The sequence below is a fragment of the Dendronephthya gigantea genome, unplaced genomic scaffold (genome assembly GCF_004324835.1).
Source record: "Dendronephthya gigantea isolate DGI-Jeju-01 unplaced genomic scaffold, DenGig_1.0 000006F, whole genome shotgun sequence".
Taxonomy (NCBI): domain Eukaryota; kingdom Metazoa; phylum Cnidaria; class Anthozoa; order Malacalcyonacea; family Nephtheidae; genus Dendronephthya; species Dendronephthya gigantea.
In genome coordinates this window covers 3553672-3577157 of record NW_021163016.1, presented here as the reverse complement: position 1 = coordinate 3577157, position 23486 = coordinate 3553672, and the positions used below count along the sequence as shown (strand labels likewise).

The 23486-nt window shown below is 37.9% G+C and overlaps 2 protein-coding genes across 7 annotated transcripts; one reads left to right on the top strand and one right to left on the bottom strand.

The window, feature by feature from the left end:
- Window positions 1–1093: 1093 nt before the first annotated feature.
- Window positions 1094–13613, bottom strand: LOC114516884 (cytosolic beta-glucosidase-like). 6 transcript variants are annotated; one of them, XM_028536486.1, is made up of 10 exons: window positions 12120–12195; window positions 6379–7061; window positions 5080–5439; window positions 4603–4691; window positions 4344–4463; window positions 3951–4274; window positions 3658–3850; window positions 3198–3354; window positions 2771–2936; window positions 1094–2221 (listed from the first exon to the last, which is right to left on the bottom strand). In XM_028536486.1, exons 2-10 carry the CDS (start codon window positions 6701–6703, stop codon window positions 1817–1819), a joined length of 2139 nt encoding a protein of 712 aa, XP_028392287.1. In that variant the 5' UTR covers window positions 6704–7061; window positions 12120–12195; the 3' UTR covers window positions 1094–1816. The 6 variants fall into 6 exon arrangements, with proteins under 6 accessions (XP_028392287.1, XP_028392282.1, XP_028392288.1 ...); XM_028536481.1 differs by lacking the exon at window positions 12120–12195 and adding an exon at window positions 7815–9905; XM_028536487.1 differs by lacking the exon at window positions 12120–12195 and adding an exon at window positions 9367–9905.
- Window positions 13614–16011: 2398 nt separating this feature from the next.
- On the top strand, window positions 16012–23458 carry LOC114516424 (proprotein convertase subtilisin/kexin type 4-like). Its single transcript, XM_028535897.1, has 5 exons — window positions 16012–16543; window positions 19862–20075; window positions 20304–20542; window positions 21379–21684; window positions 21929–23458. The coding sequence occupies exons 1-5, from the start codon at window positions 16180–16182 to the stop codon at window positions 23050–23052; spliced, it is 2247 nt and encodes a 748-aa protein (XP_028391698.1). The 5' UTR covers window positions 16012–16179; the 3' UTR covers window positions 23053–23458.
- Window positions 23459–23486: the final 28 nt, after the last annotated feature.

Sequence of the window (23486 nt, the reverse complement as noted above, 5' to 3'; positions counted from 1 at the left end):
TGACCATAATGGTAAGGCTTACCCCTTACCATTTTGGTCAATTTTGACGACTTTTTCAACTGTTCCAAAAGTGTCTTAAAACGCTAAAAATGGCTTCCTAAGACTAATATCTTTCATTTTAGAGCATATTTGGTTAGTTTTTTAAACATTCAAAAATTGGTCAAAATTGACCAAAATGGTAAGGCTTACCCTTACCATTTTGGTCAATTTTGACGACTTTTTCGACGGTTCAATAACTGTCTTAAAATGCTAAAAATGGCTTTGTAAGACTAATATCTTTCATTTTAGAGCATATTTGGTTGGTTTTTGAAACATTGAAAAATTGGTCAAAATTGACCAAAATGGTAAGGGGTAAGTCTTACCATTTTGGTCAATTTTGACCAATTTTTCAATGTTTCAAAAACCAACTAAATATGCTCTAAAATGAAAGATATTAGTCTTAGGAAGCTATTTTTAGCATTTTAAGACAGTTTTTGAACAGTTTAAACAGTCGTCAAAATTGGTCAAAATGGTAAGGGGTAAGTCTTACCATTTTGGTCAATTTTAACCAATTTTTCAATGTTTCAAAAACCAACAAAATATGCTCTAAAATGAAAGATATTAGTCTTACAAAGCAATTTTTAGCATTTTAAGTTAGTTTTTTAACAGTTGTAAAAGTCGTCAAAATTGACCAAAATGGTAAGGGGTAGCCTTACCATTTTGGTCAATTTTGACCAATTTTTCAATGTTCTAAAAAACAACCAAATATGCTCTATAAATGAAAGATGTTAGCCTTACGAAGCCATTTTTAGCATTTTAAGACACTTTTTGAACAGTTGAAAAAGTCGTCAAAATTGACCAAAATGGTAACGGGTAAGCCTTACCATTTTGGTCAATTTTGACCAATTTTTCAATGTTTCAAAAACCAACCAAATATGCTCTAAAATGAAAGATATTAGTCTTAGGAAGCCATTTTTAGCATTCTAAGACAGTTTTTGAACAGTCGAAAAAGTCGTCAAAATTGACCAAAATGTTAAGTTTTGTTGATTTATGGAACAGCACATGGTGTACGAGAAATAGAAAAAAACTATTAAAGATAATTGCACATTTGAAGTGCACAATGCAGAAAAATTTTGAACATTGATACAAAAACTTAAACGTCAAGTATTTAGCTAATTTCAAAGCATTTTTTTATTTGCAGGTCTGTCCAAACAGCCAGTTATCAAGATGAACGTGAAACACATGCAATACAAAAATTCTAAAACTGTATTCTTGTGAGATGAATGTATCACCCGCGTTAAATCCTCCCCAGATTTAGTAAAAGACTGATAGACACTTTGAGGTTAACGGCGACCGCTTACGAAAACAACAAACTAAAATTCGTATTTCTCATTTAACAATTAACTGTCTCAGTGTGGGGAAATCTCGACCATTAAAATCGAAGCATCAAATGCGAACTAAGCTGTCGAAATTTACTTTCAAATGTTTTAATTTAAAGTTTGCGTCTTCCGGCTAGAGGTTTGCCGTTAAACCGATGTCAATCTTAAGGTCTCTAATGTCCATCGTAATTATCGCTACTCCGGTTTTAATAAATTAAAGTAATCACCACACAAAGATTAACTTTCACTCGACCCAACGTTTCGACACTCCGGTCTCGTGTCCTCATCAGGAGTGATCTGATGTTAGACATAGACCGGAGTGTCAAACGTTGGGTCGTGAAAGTTAATCTTTGTGTGGTGATTACTTTAATTTATTAAAACCGGAGTAGCGATAATTACGATGGATTATATACCTGGTTGCCGTGAACTCATTAACTTCAATTCGTCTCTAATGTCGTTCAAATACTCAAACGCCGAGTTAGTGCAGGCGTTTTCGTACCTTCCTCAATGTTATTATTCGGCATACCTGGAAAATCACCATTAGCATGACCGTTAACCACAGGCGTCTCGATGTTATCAAACGAAAGTAACTCTGGAAAGTTAGCGTCAATACGGTCTAGGAGGATCTGTCCACCACCTTGATAACATTGCTGAACTTCCGCAAAGTCCTGAAGTTCGTATTCCTCTTGTTTGCGACACCAGTACCACAAGCGCTTCCAGAAATTATGACACATCTCGAAGAGTACGTGACGTGATTTTACCGAGTATACGATAAACACAGCAAATATTAAAACGAGAGGAACAACGCAGAATAGAGCGATCACACCATAGCACCATGAAGGATACAGAATATCCTGCATACCCTGGAGAAAAAATGAAATTGAGTTCATACCCGGTGTGAAAGCTAAAGAGAGTTCTTATACCAGAGGTCCAGTAAGGATCATCCAGTTTTACTACAGGACGAAACCTAAACTAAACTAACTTTATTTATACTGGATAGCTCTATCAGTTCTAAACTTTTCTTCCTAGAGGTCCAGTAAGGATCATTTTTTATTGATCCAGTGTTACTACAGGAGGAAACCTAAACTAAACTAACTTTATTTATACTGGATAACTCTATCAGTTCTAAACTGTTCTTCCTAGAGGTCCAGTAAGGATCATCTCTTATTGATCCAGTGTTACTACAGGAGGAAACCTGAACTAAACTAACTTTATTTATACTGGATAGCTCTATCAGTTCCAAACTGTTCTTCCTAAAGGTCCAGTAACTAAAGGATCATCTCCTATTGATCCAGTGCTACTACAGGAGGAAACCTAAACTAAACTAACTTTATTTATACTGGATAGCTCTATCAGTTCTAAACTGTTCTTCCTAGAGGTCCAGTAAAAATCATTTCTTATTTATTACTTACGGTAAAAGGTCGCCAAGTACTGTAAAGATATCCTTCCGTGGTGGACATATCGTACAAACTCAAAACAATCAAAGTTATCAATATTGCTGGAGAAATAATAAACCAACAAACAGACCAAGCAAAGTGAAGCCTTTCCCCAGTCATTTCTTCAACCATTGTACAAAAACTAAAATTAAAAAATGATTTCGTAATTTATATACATACATGCATACGGGTCAAGTCTTGTTGAACCATGCAGTCTTACTACAGAAGTAAGTCTAGAGATCAATCGACCAAACACCGCAGAAGTGCTTATGAAGTTTGGTGTTGTTGTTGGTAGTGAAGTTTGGAAGCCTAACTATTGAGAATTGCGGTTTTAAAGTCTTAGTAATTTCTGCGGTGTCGTTAATCGGCCACATCTTAAAAAGATTACTTTACATCCACTTACTTTTTTCTGCCAAAAAAACAGATAACTGACAGAATTTCAAGCAGCGCGATCCATTGTATTGAACATGAAGAGTAGCCGTGAAACAGGTTCACTAAATATAGTCCACTATCCGTCACAAATACCAGACCAATTATGCACGACACGAAACATACCAGACCTTGAGAAAATAGAAAATGGTTAGTCGTGAGAAAACCGAATAGTACCAATGTTGATGTTTTGCAGCAGCATGTATCATCTAGATCTCACGTGAATCAGGTTGGACTGATGCAATCATCTGATAATAATTCATCTTAGTAATATGCGAAGGTGCTTCTAGTTTACCTCAATTAGCTATATCGCATGATTTAGCAAATGACGCAAGTTCCATTCTATACGATATCACTGACAAATGAGAGACGAGATCCGGTGATAGCGCGTGTAGTTGAAGCTGAGCATGAAATGCAAATGGTGTCAAACTCACCTGTGGCATACTCGTGTTTCATCGAGGTTATTTCTCTCACAAACAGCACAACGACGAAGACCATCCCAGACATGCTTCCGAATCCAGAGAGAAAAAGTAAAAAGTAACTTAGCGAAGACCAGAGCGGAGGATACGCGATGTGAGTGAAACTTTCACTCCAGCTGATAAACGCCAGTGAAAATGCATCTGGAATCTGAGTATAAGAGATAAGAAAGAATTATGAGAATGAAGAAGAAGGAAAAATCATGTGAATGAAGAAGAAGATTCCATTCATCCATTGAAAGGTAACATACCGGTTGAGAAAGAAACGAAGCATTACATGACAGTTGACCACCGTCGCCGCCCTCAACTAAAGATCCGTTCAAACTCCTCATTTTTTCCAAGCATTCGGCATGTTTGATATGAGCTTGAAAACCTTGCAGTGAAAACACAATGATGCACGAGCAGATACCGACGGTAGTGTCGACGAGACCATAGCAGAGTGCTGCCGTTTTACATTTAAAGCTAGCCTTGTTGTAACTGGAATAAATAAATATTGTTCCATAGCCTATACCAAGACTGAAAAATACTTGGGTTGCAGCGTCACGCCAAATTTCAATGTTCAACAGTTTGTTGATCTGCGAGAAAAAATATATATTAGGATAGATTTCAACCGTGGTAAGTTTAATGCTTCCTTCGTTATTTACCTGATCCATCTTGAAATCAACCAAGATTGCCAAGCCTCGAGCCCAGTCTTCTAGATGCACAACAAGGAGAAACAATGCAACATACAGAACAACGGCAGTGATGAGGATGATATAGCCAGGCTGGAGTGATAAAAATTATTGAACAAAATGAGGGAAACAATTTTGGAGAGAAGAGCAAATGTTTGACAACTGAAGATGACGAGGGGCTCGGATATTTGCCAAGATAACGGAGATGTTTATTATAAATTAATTAACTTACTTTAACTGCACTTTTAACTCCCTTTATGTTGTACAATAAAACAAGAACCCATGAAATAAACACATAAAGATAAAGATCCCAATTCACGTCTGAAACGGAAAACAAGAATCCTTAGTTTTTTCTCCATTTTCCCTTTTCTTCTTTTAATACAAGAGATGATCCTTACTGGACCTCTAGGAAGAATAGTTTAGAACTGATAGAACTATCCAGTATAAATAAAGTTAGTTTAGTTTAGGTTTCCTCCTGTAGTAACACTGGATCAATAAGAGATAATCCTTACTGGACCTCTAGGAAGAACAGTTTAGAACTGATAGAGTTATCCAATATAAATAAAGTTAGTTTAGTTTAGGTTTTCTGTAGTAACACTGGATGAATAAGAAGAAATGATCCTTACTGGACCTCTAGGAAGAACAGTTTAGAACTGTCGGAACTGATAGAGCTATCCAGAGTTTTCTACTATCGTTAGTGTTGTTGTACCTTGAACAGAATTTATATCCTCAGCTACACCAAGTTTTGTCTTGTACCAATAATATTCAGATGGACTGGTGCTATTTGTGCATGCATCGACACCGTCTGGGCATGACGTCCATGGTAGACACCGCTGTAGGGAATACACGAAGTACGAGGCGCACCAACCAACGATGATATTGAAGTACACGATGGTGAGAAATGATATGAACACAGCGCTAAATCCTAAGCCAATCGTGCTGGGATGAACGTGTTTCCAAGTACGTAATAAAAACTTTTCTTGGAAATGCTGACCGATGGCTATTTCCACGCACACCAGGGGTATGCCCTCCAGAAATAACATGATCAAGTATGGTATGATAAATATTCCTGTAAAATAAATGAGAAATGAATGACAGCATTATGTTCTTTTGACTAAGATTGATTGACTTGACATACAACTGATTAACATACAACAGCTGGGTAAGTGTTTCTTTATGCATCGCATGCATCATGACGGACAGGGGGGGGGGGTTCAAAACAATTACAAAGATATAGGAAATTCTTGCCGAATTGTTAATGAATATTGATTCAGGCTTTCAGCAGCCAGCGATTTAGACGTTTCTCAAGTTGTGTCTGCGCTGTATTATATGACTGCACTTCATAAATGCTGGGATCACTTCAATATAGTGACATCTCCATTCAATAACATTTAATGACCTCGATTCTTAGTTGCCACCTGCTGCCGACGTCTTGCGAAAACCAATTAACAATATGGCGTCTGCATTAAGTCAGAATGAACTAATAACTTATTTCTATTCAATAATGTCTATTTCAAAACGAATTAAAGAATATTTAGGCTGCGTCATCTTGGCTGGGGGAAGGGAACTCGGTTGAAGCACGTTTGTCAAATTCGCCAACGTCATTTGATGACGATGTTTGCTCATGACTGGTGGACAGTTAACGTCATTGCTGCGCTGAAAATTTGTTATTTTGGCAGAAAATGCTAATTAGGTTTGTTTTACTGCAGGCAGAATTATTTCAAGAGTCTGACTCAGACGTGCGCCTCAACTGGGGGTCAGCAGGTGCACGGGCCCCCTCCTAGGATCTTAGCTACAACTAGGTAAATATCTCTTTCCATCTGAAGGATTTCCCCAACAAAATTTCACCAAAATCACAGTAGGAACTGAACCAAACCTGGAGGTGTTGTAATCCATGCATGCACATCGTAATCTATCATAGATGCCCCCGCCCCTACCCTCGCTACTGACCCCTCCTACAATAGAGGGAAGGTTACTATATGCAATGCAATAATCCATATTTTCTAACCTCCTCCGTGTTTATAACATAATCTTGGGAAGCCAAGAACAGTTCCAAATCCCAGCGAATAATTCAACATGGAGACGTAGAAATCTGATGGATACCATTGAAGACTCGCCTCTTCGGTTGACGATGCTGCTCCGCTCAGAACATCGCTTTGCAACGGACTGTTCGAGTCTTGAGCGTCTGTTAAAGTTTCATCCACGTCTGAAGGCGTCTCACGGGTCTTGTTGCAGGCATTCACGTATTTCTCAACATTGTTGGCGAACGCTGAATTGAGAACAAGACGAGCTCTCTCTTTGGGAGTCAGCAGGGTGTATTTCGTCGTTTCCATGAAAATTATTGTAATGACTACCAACCAACTGTTGTGAATTGAATTTGTCTATGAAAATCTTTGTAGATCGCTACACTGTTAACCTCAGAAGCGACAGAAGATAATTATTAAGTTCCTCTTGAAAGAAGCCAAAACTCGAAGCCTTCAAAACATTGGTATATATCGACTACGATTTTTAATCGATTTCCAAAAGCGACGCTGGTTGACGATGTTTATCAAAATATTATATCACAACACTGCCATTTTCATATAAAGTTACTTTTTTGCAATCAATAAACATCAAATTCACTTCGTTGCAGTTCGCTGAAACACTTCTTCCTTTTCGTCAATTCCTTTTAATCACGATGCAACAGGAATTCTATATGTGAAACAAATTATCTGAATATTATCCCTGCTTCAAAACACATTCAAAAGATGCTCTTATATTCGCCCTAAAAGCGTTTGACAACTTGTACTAAATCAACCTTGGTTGCCGTAAATGAAGTTGGGCAGTTAAGTAGAAAATATTTCATAAAATTCTCACTTCGCATGCAAGATCCTATATTTACAAAAAAGACAACGTATGGCGCATGATGCATCTTAAAATGTACTGAGATGTATATCATGCAGTTTAGAAAGAGCAAGGACAATTAAGGTTCTTTTTAATGAAGCTATAAAAAAGACTAAGCGTAGCTACACAAAAGGCCGACATGCTATAATCGTTCTATCAATCATAGCTATAATAAATCAAAAAGACAAGATGCGGTATTGATGTCCACGCAGATCTAACAAAGCGGGGAATTAATCATATCGGAATATGTGTTCAGTTATTACTTTAACACTAAACTAATATATCGGATATTAAAACACTCGGTTTTCGTACCATTAAAACGCTCAAACGCCTCCCTTTTTCTTGTCGAACTTAAATTGTTCGAAGTTTCTTTCACAAATGGTTTACATTGTGCCAATACAATTTATGATATTTCGCTGCGATATACCGTTATATATATAACTGTTAATTTTGTCATCGCGTCGTACATGCACGCAGGATACAAATAGGTCTTCATTAAATATTTATTGCCATTAAACGCAGAATCGTTATTATTTTTCGTGAAGCTTGCTTTAATTTTACCTGCTTTGAGAAAAATTCATTTTCTCATCAATTTATATTTTCTTCGTTTTTCCATCGTGAAAAGCGCTCGCGACGAATTAACAAAGGAGACGACTGCAAATATTAAAAGTAAATACCTGCCCAAAAAGTTAAACGAATGATTCTGGTTGCCGTGGATGGAGTGTACAGGAATAATTAAGAAATAATAACATTGCATTAAAGGGAAAAGGTGCGCAAAAATATGAATAAGAAATTAGACTTGATATTTTTTTATCAAACAAGCCAAGGCTATGATTGGATTACAGGAACTTACTATGCATCATAACATAGATTTTGAAAAAACTGCATGTTGAAAATTGTTGTATGACATGCATTAGCATCCAACGATTAATCCCACTGAACCAGATAAATATACACAAACATAAGCCTCACAAATAAAATGAATATAATTTTCTCATCCAATTCAGGAAAAGTATAATATATATAGCTATATATATGAATGCATGTTTCACATATGCTCCCCCAAAAACACTATATATTTGTTAGTTGATAGTTACATCGGCTTCTGCAAGTCAAAATATCTTTCAGGAGGTCTTTTATATATCTTTTATAATTATATATCAAAATATCTTCCAAAATATCTTTTATATTCCATACGCGTGTTTTGACTGTTTGATGGCAACATGCAGTTTTGATCTAATAACAAGTTGACGGAATTAATCAGCTTAAAAGCTCGTGGCTGTTGATTTTTATGCGAAACATATCATAATAGAACCTATACTCCATGGCACCGGGGGGTTTATCGCCAGAATCTCGCGTTTATCACTTTAGATTATATTTTTCATGTAATTCCTATCAAAATTTCCTCCATATGTTTCGAATTTGCAGTTTTAAAAGCGGTCTCCAAGTGACGCTGGGCAAAATGTAAAGCATCTAATTATAGATTTGAGCAGACACGAAGTTTTCATGGCTGAATTGAACGCGTTTTGAAACTAAACTTTCTCTTGCTTTGGGAAACGTCCTTTTAATAAAAGCTGATCAAACAATTATAACTGCCTGCTGAACAAACACGACTTATTTTTCACCTCAATATGAATATGAAACTCAAATTGATGACTCGAGCTCACAAAAGCGCGCGTTTTCTCTTTAGTGTTCTTCGTCTATTAACATTAGTGCATTGTCTTCTATTTTCAGCTGTCCCCGGCCAAACAGCGCGCAAACATAGCATGAAATACTCGTATATATAACATTTTTGACAAAATATATGTTGAAACATGCAACGTTAATTATTCATACAAAAAATACTGCGTTGTGGCGTAACAACTGACTAAAAAGAAAAATTCAGATGACAATTCAACTTAACGCTTAATTTGTGGGCATTTTAGGGCCAGCCCCTTGGAGAATCAAATTTGCCAGAACCAATACGATAATATATAATTTTAAGGTATATATTGTATTATCTTATGTATATAAAAAGGAATCTACAGGCAACTATATATAATTTAAAGTAAAACTAAAATAACATATTGTCATTATCGAGGTGATATATAGTAATATACGCTTATAGCCTTACCTTCATTTAAATGTGTTATATATATATGGTGTTAAACAATGAATAGGCTTCTCCACACCATTTTCCTGCATTTGACACCTCGCTTTTAGTTGCATCTGAAATACGCGCTGTTCTTTGTGAAAAATAATTAATTCGCAACTAACGGCTCATGCAAATGACGTACAAACACATGAGTACTCAAGAATATAAACACAATAAAACAAATAAAGTTTATTGCGCCAATAACCTCTCGTTCGCATATTAGAGATATTCAGTTTAAGCATTTCATCAAAACAGCATCAACGCGAGTTTAAATGCCTGAGTTAATTTGAATTGTTGTATTATTTTCTGAACTCTTAGAAAATTACTTTGAGAATGATCGACAAGATCGCAATATTTATTCACCGTTTTTGGCGGATATTCTCTCGATTAAAACGACCATTTCGAGGTCGTGTCTATTTCAGTGATAAAATCCACTCATTTTTTGAACAGTTCTACTTAAAAAACGTGTCTGAGAACTTCAAACATTTCCTGTAGCATTGAAAGACGTCGCGAGCATTTCAATCAAAAATCCTCAAGTATAAATCCGTTGTCGTGAATGATTTTCTTATAATAATAAGCAGAGAGTTTTGGCGTCCGTGTTTTCTGAGGACTTGTAAAATCTACTCTGTACAGTCCAAATCTTAACCTATATCCATCATCCCACTCAAAATTATCCATCAATGACCATGCCGCGTATCCCCTAACGTCCACTCTGTCCAACTTTATTGCCTTTAGTACCTACGCAAAATAAAAGCGTTCTCTCGACTGAGCAAGGATTGGCCAACCAGTGAACAGACTCATACATTTGCCAATACATGAAGTACTATAGTGAACAAACCTCGTTCAAGTATCGTCGATACCAGTCTACTCTGAAGTAATCCTCCAGAGCCCTCTCTCCGTCGGCGTCATGCTCGCCGGCCTGGGTACAACCGTTTTCCGTGATAATGATCCTAGGGTTCCTGTAATGTTCCTTAATGTACTTTAATATCCTGCGCATCCCAAACGACGTCATCCTCAACCAGGACGCATCGGTCCCAGGCCACGAGGGATCCATCACCTCAACACTATCGCGGTCAGTGTCAAAACTCTGCGGAGTTTTTGAACCATTTAAGAAAGACTTGTGTTTCACCAACTGACATCTGTAAAAGTTCAGGCCGAAGAAATCATAACTGCCTTTAATAAGTTCTCTTTCCATTTTAGTCATAGCTGGTAGTCTGGGTTTATTCCCGGCAGCTTTTGAGTGCGAACCAACTTGTTCTTTTAAAATGGGCGAGAAATCACCATCCACAAAAATTGGGTGCGCAAACAGGTCCAGATGGAAGGCTAAAAATCTCTCCGCAGCTTTTTTGTCCTCTTCGGAGCTCGTGTAAGGCTCGGGCCAGCTCGAATCGAGCGTTATTGATATTTGCCCTCGCTGTTTTGTGCGAAACTCCTTGTTGTACGTATGCCAGGCTTTGGCGTGAGATAAGATGAGGTTTTTCGCAGAAATATAAGCACCATTTCCAAGATCTTTGTGACCAGGCGCGGTCTGTCCACGGCAGTACCCAGGAATAGCGACTTCCCACGGCTCGTTCAGTGTTATCCAGTACCTCACGCGGTCGCCAAATCTCTCAAAACACAACCTTAAACGATGATGATAAACTTACTCTTTTTGAGTCGAGGGGGTGTCTATTCCGAAGGAGGGGTTTCTATTCCAAGGGGGGAGGAGTCTATTCATGTATTCGTCTTATGCTCGAAATCCAAATCTTAACCTATATCCATCGTCCCACTCAAAATTATCCATCAATGACCATGCCGCGTATCCCCTATGTATGCTGTTCTTCCTACGATGTGGAAACATGAATACATAAATATACAACCCCCTGGCAGTCTTGCTATGGCATTGCATCATGCTTCGATCCCCTGTGAGCTGTAAAGTAATTTCCAAAACTCTTTGCAGAAGGGCACAAAATACTGCAAAGACACCTTTTTTGTGTAAAAACAATTGAGAGTTGATAATCACCATTCATATCACTGCAGTTTGTAATCATATTTTTTATCATATATTTACTTTGCATTGGGGTTTCACCTATGATTGCAAGCAACTTCATTTGTTCATACTGGTCCGGACACTCACCTTGCATAATCAGTGAATAAATCTTGTATCTTTTCGCTAAGCCAACCGCCATATTTTGTTTGAAGAGCTTGTGGTAGATCCCAATGGTATAGAGTAACCATTGGTTGGATACTATTCTTAATAAGCTCATTGATCAGGTTGTTATAGTACTCAATACCTGTGTAATATTTAATGGCATATGTCATAATAACGCCCACTAAATATGATTTTGTAGCAAACCAGGCTATTCAGCCTATGATTATGGTCATTAAGCTTTGCCATTGGAGGAATCCAGATGACCAGTATAGATTCTCCACAGAAGATAGAAACTATTTTGCCACTTGCACAAATCGCATGTATATAGAGGGACATGCAACCTAGCTTTCACCCCTTCACATACAGACTGTATCTATTCCCCACCAATTGAGCTATGAGATTGTTAAAGAAGTTGTACATGCTGTGTATATTTGAATTGATCTTACTTCAAGGCTCATTTAGCAGAGCATCTGAGATTTAAACTACAAAATGAATGGTTGTTTTCAAAAGATTTGGAAAGACTTTGCTTTCTCTTTGGTTGAGCTTAGCAGTGTTCAAAATACGCCACAACAGACCAATGAAACAAGTGCTTACGCAATACCTTTCTCATTTACATGATGCAATGTACCATCAGGAAGGATCCTGGACCAGGAGATTGAGAATCTGTAGAAACCAACACCCAGCTGTCTTAACATCTCAACATCTCTTTCATAATGATTGTAACTATCACATGCAACATCACCAGTATCTTTGTTAAATATGGGACTTTCTTTTTGATGACAATAATGATCCCATATGCTCTCTCCCTTTCCTCCCTTGTTCCACGCACCCTCTATCTGATACGCTGCTGTCGCCACACCCCACATAAAGTCCTGGGGAAACTTTCCATGTATGAAATCATCCCTGGTTATTTTGTTCAGTATGTCGCCATCCATCTATAAAAGAACGATCTTGGAATAAAACACTGTTGCTTTGGAATGGAACTTTATACTACGACGTCATTGTGGATTAACTTTGTCAAGGATGAATACCATTCTGACTGTGTCTGATAAAAGCTTGACACTGACATGCACACAACTACACAAGTGAGTCTCAGAGTCAATGACCCCACATCAGAATTTGATAGACAGTTATTACTGAAGGAACCACAAGAGCAGGATATTTTTATCAATTATCATCATGAAATATCATTGGCCCATGTGATTTCTTCAATAACATGTAAACATATTTACAATTACATCGCATCCTGCTTTTCTTCTTGAAACCTTTACTTCTAACAACCATTTTTTGCCACGCGTACGTGACATATTTTTTATGAGCTATAGCTTACATTTATTATAAACATACATTAATTTCATCCACATTTAATAGTTCCTAAAGGTTTATAATCTTAAGAATTCACAAAATACACGTTGAACTAATAATAAACACGTAGTACTACTAATAATAGACACCTAAGTACGGAAGACGTGTTATCTAGCGTTGTATAAAAACAAATGATATAAATACCTCGTCCATATGCACAATACGTCCATTAACACCTTGATGTGGTATGAATTTCCACTGAAATAAAATAAGAAAAATAACAATTATCGACATTGTCTATCTGCAGGTTATCAACGATAACAAGTACTTGAAAAGAAACTAAAATTATTTTCATTAAAGTACCTGTAAATCGTTTTAAACTTAAATTTTTTTAATCTTTGAAATTTTTCTTTATTTTATTGAAAGTGAACTCGCGCCAGACTCCTCCTTCGCGTCGCAATATCACCGTTCATCAAATTTGCATACGACGCGTTCTTATCGTGTTGCGCAATATTGCCTTCGAAAGTGATAAGAATTGAAGACGATGTTTAAAATAACTTAATAACTGCAGATCGGTCCAATTTTTTTAATTAACGCATCATGCTCAAAATAGTTGTCACGTAATATTCAAAGTAATGAATTGTAGAATGGGACAATAACGACGACCCGACACCGACGACACGCAAAATCTTTGCTATGGATTGATGAAGAAAACAGTTCCATGGTAACATACTCTATTGTTATTTTCGTTACAAGTGCTCGAGTATTTCCATCAATGCGGAGCGATAATAAAATGATTAGTGACGGTTCAAACTCAGATAAAAAAAAATGGTTCACAACATTTGCCGGAGAAAAAAAGCTTGGTGATACGGTTATTTGCGTATGGTGTAGTAATTGTTTATCTAATGTCTATAGACTGATTGCTTATTACCTAATTCGGCACTGATAATATCTACATTCAAGGCGCATTGTGGTACTGAATTACTACCACATGCAGATTTTCAATCAATATTTTCAATCAGTCTTTTTACACAAACAACGATTTATGCCTTCAATCTGGTCACAGTAAGAGGAAGGGAGGGTCGTTTGAATAACCTTGATATCGTGCCGGGCGCATCATAGTAAACGAGAGATATTGAAATCATATGATTCGGATCCCATACTGTGTCCAGATATATTGTAATTAATGTAAGCTTTTTCACGTTTTATAATAGTACACAAACCACTAAAACCAGTAAACAACGACAGCGACTTGCTACAAAATGATACTTAAGGCTAATTTCCACTCAGGAAAAATCTCCAGTTTGGATCGGAACGGACAGGAAAATTTCCTTTGTCGGTGAGTTCTCAGGCGGCGTTTATTCAAAGGAAACTTTCCTGTCCTGTCCCATCCAAAGGAGAATTTTCCTGAGTGGAAACTAGCCTTTATTCTCCAGTCTGTATGTCAATAACAGATAACTACAACCTGTTGCCTTCTCGAGATAGCACGCTGGACAGCTTATTGTAGAATACTACCTACACTGGACCACCACGTTTGAGATATCTTTCTCAGGTAGTTCAGACACAAACCACGACAGCTTATAGTAGAATGCTACCTACACTGGACCACCACGTTTGAGATATCTTTCTCAGGTAGTTCAGACACAAACCAGGACCAACACCACGATGTCAAATGTTGAGAGTCCGACTCAACTATAGCCCTTCAGCACCACTTAAAAGGAAAATAAATTGTTGCACCAGATCTATTTAGGGTTATGTTTCTTTGATTTATACCAGGGCTGTCAAAACTAGCATTAGCGCTGGAAACTTCAGAGCATTCAAATGGACGTTAAGCTGTGTGATGACAGTAAAGTTTCGTGTTTTTTGTTACAACATTTCCTAATCCTATTTTCCTAATAGCAACCAAAGTACGTGAAGCAATGGCCATTTAAAGTTCAGTCAGACTTAAAAAAATCGCAACGCATTTTTTATTCTTCAGGTTGGCCCCACGTAGGAAAATTTGACACATGTGCACTATATGATTGTAGGGTTTTACACTTAATAGGATATCTTCAGTAAGTCTTCCGTCTTCTGTGCTTTCCAGAAAATTCTGATGTCCAACATTTTCAGACAAAATGCATTTAATAGTAACATTGATAAGGATGAGGCTGGCGTGGCAGTGTGGAGGCGGGGTAAATACCCCGCGAAAATAGCCCAGCGCTAGCTAACTGCGCATGCGTTCATAGGGGAATCAAATGAGAAGATAAATTTGAGTCTACGAAGCAACCGATTTATGAAAGTAATGGATATAAGAACCTGAGTCGAAAGAACCTGATTGCGAAGAGGTTTCTATGTGAAAATACTTTCTCGCTAAGTACCAACCATTTCTTTCCGCTGTGAGTGTCCCTCCTGTACATAGATAGTGGTACCCCCCATGTAACGCTAATTGTTACGCAACTGTTACGCCAAGCGGACGTGAAGTCGTGAACTCAAACATTGTCTTTGGGCTGGCTTTAGCCTCTCGACGAATCGTATCGTAGTCTAAAAAAATTGTCCCCTTTTGTCACACATTAGTTTGAAAAAAGCGTAGAGCCGTAAAGAGCGAAGTGTGCATAACGCAAAGTGTCAAAATACGAAGGTGTTGCTCGCTGTAGTATTAAAATAACTAAGTATTATCGTGTACGGGAATCACGAACTACATGTTATTATATTGCAGTTATTCCCTGAGGGAATATTTTGTCAAGACTGAAACTCTCTATCATTTTCTGCCTTTTATACTTTGATTGTTTTAATTCATCATTGAATTAACTCCTTTGAGTTGAATAGATACGTGTATCCAACCACCTACCACGAGTTAATAAATCTGCATTAAATTGTGTAGCAGTAATTCTACTGAGATATCGGCTCGATGAGTGAAGCTTTCTGGCTAGAAGCCTAAAATGATGAATGACTTTTAGGTTTTAATAATATGAGAAGATTTATAATAACATCTCAAAATAAGTGTCTGAAATCACAACTGACTGCCCGTGCCTATTTTGGTATTTATATATGAATTGTTTTGCAAATATATCTTTCAAAGGTCATGTTGAAATTTGCACTTTTTTTTAACATACCTTTAAATTATTCTCGAACAACAAAGAGCAATCAGATAAGCCTGATTGACCAATCAGGCAGCAGAAAGCCAAAACACGAGTCACGTGATAGGTGTCAATTTCATAAACACATGAGTACAACAAAAGCTGAAAGCATTTCGGGGACCGAAATTATGCCCGAAGGAGCTTTGAAACGCTATTAATCCATGGAAACAACATAAAATAGATGTTTACAGTTTCCAATCATTCAATACAAGCGAACGTCGCCCGGCTTTTGGCTACAAGATGTACATTTTAACGATATTCAACGCCATAATTTTGCTGGTTGTATACGTTTCAACTCGCAAGGGTGTCCATAGCGAATATACAAACACATGGGCTATCCAAACCGACAGCGAAGCGATGGCAAAACGGATCGCTAAAAAGTATAATTTTGAATACGGCGGAAAAATCGGCGCATTAGATGGGTACTTTCTACTTATTAAAAAGAGGGTTCCTCGTAGACGACGACGAAGGACCATCTACGAAACTCGTATATTAGATATGGACCCACATATCAGATGGAGTGAACAGCAGAAAGTTTTAAAAAGGGTGAAAAGACGCTTTAAAGATAACATGTATAAAGATCAGTGGTATTTAGAAAACAAAGGTAAGTCATGTCTTTTTTTTGAACAGCGCATATCGCACTTAAGTATTAAGACTTGAATATTCGAACACCGTTGTTGACAATGTTTGTTTTACAAAATAAATCATAGTTTTACAATATATAGCTGTAATCTACTGTAAATTGACCATACAGGTCCATACTTGGAGAATATTTTGAAAAATGAGGGTTTGGAATATAGCATTTGGTTTACCAATCAGCAATAATGCCAAAGATGCCGTGATAAGAATTTGTATAATTTTTTTGCTTTTTATTTGTGACAGCTGGCGTTTAATATAAAATCGCTGTGTATAGCTCCTATCCGCGATAACGGCTTCCCTACCGATCTGTGTTTGTTATTAAAATAAAGTCTCCCTAAACGCTTTTAATTGCGATCCTTGGAAAATTGTGAATTTGGCAGTGAATGATGAAATTTGATTGTGTATACATCGTCCATATGTGGCATATATACAATTGAACTTTCACACATTTGAAGAAAGAAACCATGCTCAGCTGTCATTTCTGTCTGGTTTTTGATGATAATTTAAAGCTACAAACTAAGTTTGTTTTAGTAACCTTTCAGCTTAACTTCTCAACCACTCGAAACTGTTAAATATAGAAGCACGATTTCAGTGATTTTTACTATAAATGTTTCATCAAATTTGTCATGATTAAGCGGATTAATTTTGAAGCACTTCCAATACGGAATTCCGTTGAAACGTAGCTTCACGAAAGCCCAGTTAATCTGATTTAGTAGATTTCCTAACTAAGCCATTTCTTAAGATTGATATTCAATGGTCTTTATGCCATCATTTCATCAAATTGCAAATGCTTTTTGCGAGCATTCCAAGCAGTTATTAATTAGTAAACGCAAAGGATTTGAATAGCGAAGGCTAAGCGGCTTGCCTTGATCTATTCATCTTCGTCTCAAGTAATGTTTGATTTGCATTTTAAAGGTGAATAATCGCTACGGATGCAAACGTAAACGGTTTAGGAATATCGGCGAATCTTCTTTTGTGATCTTCTTTCTATTTTTGCATACGAATTGAGTTACTGTAAAGTAATCTCAATGGGCACCGGAAAAACTTAATTCGTTGTTTTCACAGCTAAGTTATCACTTTCATAATAATCGTTTTCTTCGCATGCATGGTCAATGAACAGACAAAAGGTTGTCACGACACAAGCTGTTTCATTGTGTATAGAACATAAGAGAAAGAATTTCATATAATACTGCTAAAGGTGCCATTCTTTTAAATATATTACACCTTGCTCGCAAATAGTTCCTTGTTCTTCCGAGCAACTTGACCTCTGATAAAGACAAAGAGTTTAGGATGCGTACTGATAATTAAACTCTTGTTAAGTATGTCTGTACTTTGGACATATTCAAAAATAATCAAACCTCTTGGGTGAAGCAATTTGTTACAAATGAGCACTTATTGAGATACTTTATTTTGGTTTTTTAATACGAAAGTAGGAAGGATATTTGCTGAAATTATTAATAGCTTAATTTTTTTGCTCATAAATGCGTTACATTTTGATATATTGTTTCAGAAATCATTTTGAAACCTGTAAAACGCGTAGACAGTTTTTTATAAAGAATTTCCACATGTTGCTAATTTGCCTAATTTGTGACATTTTTATGCCAGGAAAATGTACAATATTTCGATATCATAAATATTTCACTGTTCAAATACATACGCCAATCTTAATCATGATTTAAATTCGTATAATTTCTCCTTGGGTTATAAATTTCAGCAGAGATTCATACTGCAATGATTAATATTATAATGAAAGAATGCTGTTTGAAATATTTGGGTTCTCACAACGTTAAGTTACGAAGCCCTAAGGTCAATACACCTCTAATTCAGCTTTTAAATTTTATCAATCGAACAATTTGTTCTAGGTAAGGGAGAGGTCTTGAATCCCCCCCGGCCTGATAGATATTTTCGAAGATGCCAGAGAATAGCTGTGTCTCGCAGATATCCTCCCCCAGGGCACGAAGTTAGGGATTTTAGAGATACACTGCTTTGGGTTCGTTAAATAATCTTCACTCAACTTCTAAATTCCCATTTCTGAATGTCAGCGATAGGTGTCATGAAATCAAAACAGAATCGTGGTTAAGGTCAAAGCGTTATATAAGTTCCTCAAATAGATACCACTCAGTCCAGCCACCTCTTTTCGCCTTTTCACACTTTGTTGTTTCAACGAGAGTTAGCTAGGTGACGCAAGGGCGTTTTATGTCTTAATTCAACAAGCCAGCTGTGTGTGTTATCTATCAGTCTAATCCTAAACGGATGGGAGTTCTCAATGCGCATTCAAAGCACTACCATTTAGAGTAGTGAAAAGAAGGGGGTTTTTCAACGAGATCTAGATCCTTATCAGGTTGAAAAATATCACGAGCTACGAATTATATTAAGAAATGATCGCTTTAGCTGCGAATGTACATCTGAACAGAGAACTTGGTCTACTATTAGGGTGATGACTTCGCAAGCTATATTAAAGGAATTCATGGCATTGATTAGTTGCCTGTCGATCAGGTTGAATTGCACACACATTGATCAAATTAAAAATTCCCATTCATCTACGGAACTTCGTCACAGCCTGGTTTGCTGGGTTCGTTCATGTTTTAGGTAAAGAATGTTCAGTTACGAGATTATACTCTCTGCCCAGAATAAATCGAAGTCAATGAATGGCAAACGACATACCTCTTATTTTAACATGTTTATAAATGCCTTTTGACAATATTTGTTTGCACTCAAAAACAAGATAAAAACAAGAGCATGACGTTTAAGAATTCTTTGCTATTATTAATCATTAATTTCCTTTGATGATGTATTGTCTAAACGGGTCTATGGTCGAGGGTCGTCGCTCTGTCGAGCTCTGCACGTCAAAACGACGACACATAAGTGGCAATGCAGACAATAAGTTGAAAAACACAGATAAATAGAATGTACTGAAGCTGATAATAAAAACATTAGCAAATGCGACCAACAAAATCGTTTTAATATAAGGCACAGTTTACACTGTCAAACGATCTGGGATGACTCTTAGAAATTTTTTTGATATTTCAGATAACAACAGCAAAACAGTGATTAATACTTTTCGCCCAGATATTCTTAAAAGTGAAATTTCAATAGTCAATGCCTTATGTGGAATGTTACAAATTCCAACTGTAACCACAAAATACTTCGAGTACATCTGGCCATAGCCTCGGCCATGGCGACAATAGAGAGTAACTAAGACCGCCATCTTGTGGTAAAACCAATCGATCGTAGGTTTAGAAAGAAGAGTTTTTTCAGTTAATTCAACTTTCGTATATTTCAGCCGCAAAAGGACACGACGTTAACGTGGTCCCCGTATGGAAGCGAGGCATCACAGGACGTGGTGTTGTTGTTACGATTCTGGATGATGGTATCGAGTACACTCATCCTGATTTGGAGGCGAATTACGACAAGAATGCGAGCTACGATTACAATGACGACGACCCCGACCCAGCGCCAAGATATACCACGCGAGATCTTAATAAACATGGCACCAGGTAAAGCAGATACCAGTTGAATACTGATATTTCTGTATGAAGTTACTATTGAACTTTTTTTTCCTAGAGATCCTGTAAGAATCCAGTGTTACTACAGGAGGAAACCTGAACTAAACTAACTTTATTTTTACTGGATAACTCTATCAGTTCTAAACTGTTCTTCCTAGAGGTCCAGTAAGATGCATTTTGCCACAGAGCCAGAAAATTGTAAATTTTTGCATTTTCCAGGTGTGCGGGCGAGGTGGCTGCGGCCGCAAACAATGAGGTATGCGGTGTCGGCGTCGCATACAACGCCAAAATTGGCGGAATACGTATGCTGGATGGAGATGTTACAGACGTTGTTGAAGGCCGCTCGCTGAGTCATGCTTACAATCATATTGATATATACAGCAGTAGCTGGGGGCCTGAGGACAAGGGTGTCAAGGTGGATGGACCAGGAAAGGTGGCAAAAGAGGCGCTTAGGAATGGTAGGTCAGAATAGATTTGCATGGAAAATAAAGTGGTAGTTGACGTCTCGCCCCAATACTCCTCAACAAAAATCACTGACAGACGTCGCTGTCGACATTTTGAGGATATTGATTGGGTCTCAAGTTTGTTGTTTTGTGCAGACACCGTGTCTGTTATCTTGTTTTGAAGGTACTCAAAACACTAGCATATTGAGGCGATAACCTTGATCAGCTCCACGAATCATCTTCTGAGTTGGTCCGTGGTTCATCCGTCATCATTAAGGAAGCCACTGTCTACTAGGTTGTTATCGACACACGAATATTACGTGTGTGTTTTTGTACTGACGAAACAACTCAGACATGCAAAATACCCCCAGTGACTCGCCAAAAGTCTTCATCTGGTACAACAGAAAGCATTGAAATGTTGGTGATGAAGTTATGAAAAATCACACTTTTTTACCATTCATATTTCTGTAGTTTGCGTGTGTTTTTGTCCCTATTTTTCTGAATATATTGGACCAACGTCTGGCTCGGAACCCAGAAGGGGATGGAATATTGAATAAATCTTTAAACAATTCATGACTGCAGACACCGCGTCTATAATTACAGCAATATTATCTATTTCATACCTTTGATATTTTGTGCTAATCATGAGAATACAAAACATCAAAATGCACGAAAATTCTTCAGAAAAACAGACAGCACATCCGTAAACATAGCCCAGTTTACGCAAAGAATCTCAGCGCTGAAGAATGTTAAAGATAATTTAAATTTGCTTGTGTGAATGATAAAAAGCTGGAAGCTTTTGTTTGGCAAATATATTTGCTGAAAACCTAAAAGGATCATGGTTTTTTTAGGTGTGAGTAGAGGACGGAACGGTAAAGGTTCGATTTTCGTTTGGGCGACAGGAAACGGCGGTGATTACAACGATTACTGTAACTGTGATGGTTATATCACGAGTATTTACACGATATCAATTGGTGCAGTCAATGACCTGGGGATATCACCGTGGTATGCAGAGCCATGCCCATCAACACTTGCGGTCACGTACAGTAGCGGCAAAAAGGGAGAAAATGTAAATAAGAAAATCGCTACGACCGACCTACATAAGGGATGTACAAAATCACATACGGGAACCTCAGCGGCAGCTCCGCTGGCTGCAGGTAAGCGAGGACTCGATTATCGTTCATTGATAATAGACCTAAGATGGTCTCATAGATCTCGACTGGGCATCGTAACTAGGAAAATGTCAAAATGAATTCAATTGACCACTGCAGTTCAGCCACAAGACACAGGGAAATTGACAGAATGAAGATAGGGCACCGAGAAAGCCTTGTATTTTACGTAATTCGCCTCATAAGCGTAGATAAGGAATCGTATTAATGAAAGCTTTTTGTCCACCTTTAGGAATATTTGCCCTGGTCTTGGAGGCCAACCCGAATCTGACGTGGCGTGACCTGCAACACCTGGTTGTTGAGACGTCACGTGTAACCGACGAGGGAGATATCAATTGGCGCAAAAATGGCGCTGGATACCCGGTGAATAATAAATATGGCTTTGGCCTCTTGGACACGGACGCCTTGGTCAGACTCGCTCAGAGTAGGACTTGGAAGACTGCGCCTCCTCAACACATCTGTCGTAGCGAGGATAAAACAGACAAGAGAAGAATCCAAGCGAAAAAGATATTTCGCTCAGAGATATTTACTGACGGCTGCGTTCGTGGACACACGCAAGCGTGCGTCACGAAACTTGAACACGTGATCGTTTACATCACACTACGTCACGAACGGCGCGGATCTTTAGAGATCAACCTGATTTCCCCCTCGGGAACGCGATCAAAATTACTCGGTTTGCGAAAGTTTGATCTTAGCTCGAAAGGTTTCAAACGATGGCCATTTATGACCGTGTTTCACTGGGGCGAGAGTCCGCGCGGGACTTGGAAACTTGAGATTGACAATACGGAAGATTTTTCAGGATATTTTGAACGATGGTCCGTGAAATTTTACGGCACTTGCTCGCACGAGCGTAATATTACGGAATACGAGACTAGCACTTGTGAGAAGAAATGTATGCAGGGCTGCCCCGTAGACTTCGCTACAGTCTGTAAGAATTGCGTCCAGCTTTGTGATTGTACCAGAGGAAAATGCACGAAGCGATGCGGCTGGGGACTGGAAACTGACGTACAACGTAATGAGTGTAGGAACAGTTCAAGCCCAGAACGAACTACAAAAGACAATGGTGACGTTGGCGGGAATAGGAAGGGAGGACCAGCAACTAGAGAAGAAAAACTACCACAATATGGTCTGTGGCTTCTTGTGGCAGCCGGAGTTGCCGTTGCCTTTGGTGTACTTGCAGGTGCTTGGCAGGGATGGTTGTATTACAAAACAAGAAAAAAGTTAAACCGCGCTCGCAAGCAAAACGAAGTTTTACGTTACCCTATAACAGTACCTCGGAGGACAGTTGTGGAGAACTTTGATATCAACAGATTAGCTGTTCATCAGCAGCGGACTACAGCGACCAAATTTGTTTGATCTTTGATTATGTATCAAACGTCTGAAAACATACCCTGAAATATTACTGCCTATCCAGCAGTGAGTTAACATTTATTCTGCAAATACCCTCGCGTACCCGTCCTATCCCTGGCAGCTAAAGATGATGTCATGGCAACGGTTCGAAGCGCCTTGCATGGGCAGTCTTATTTGGGGGAAAATTAAAATGTGCAAAAACAGAAATCTGTGCATTACCTTCGACCCCTTCAAATGACGGACATTTTATAAGTCGACTTTCTTTGTAACCTGAAACTCTTGATTCAGTTGTATTCTGTTCATTCTCAACGCCTAATAAAGTGTAAAATAAAATCTAAAAATACTTCAAAAACAAGACATCATAACGCGGTTTCCTTTTTGATCAAAAAACGTACAGAAATTTATTTATTTCCTATATTAAATGTATATATATATATCTA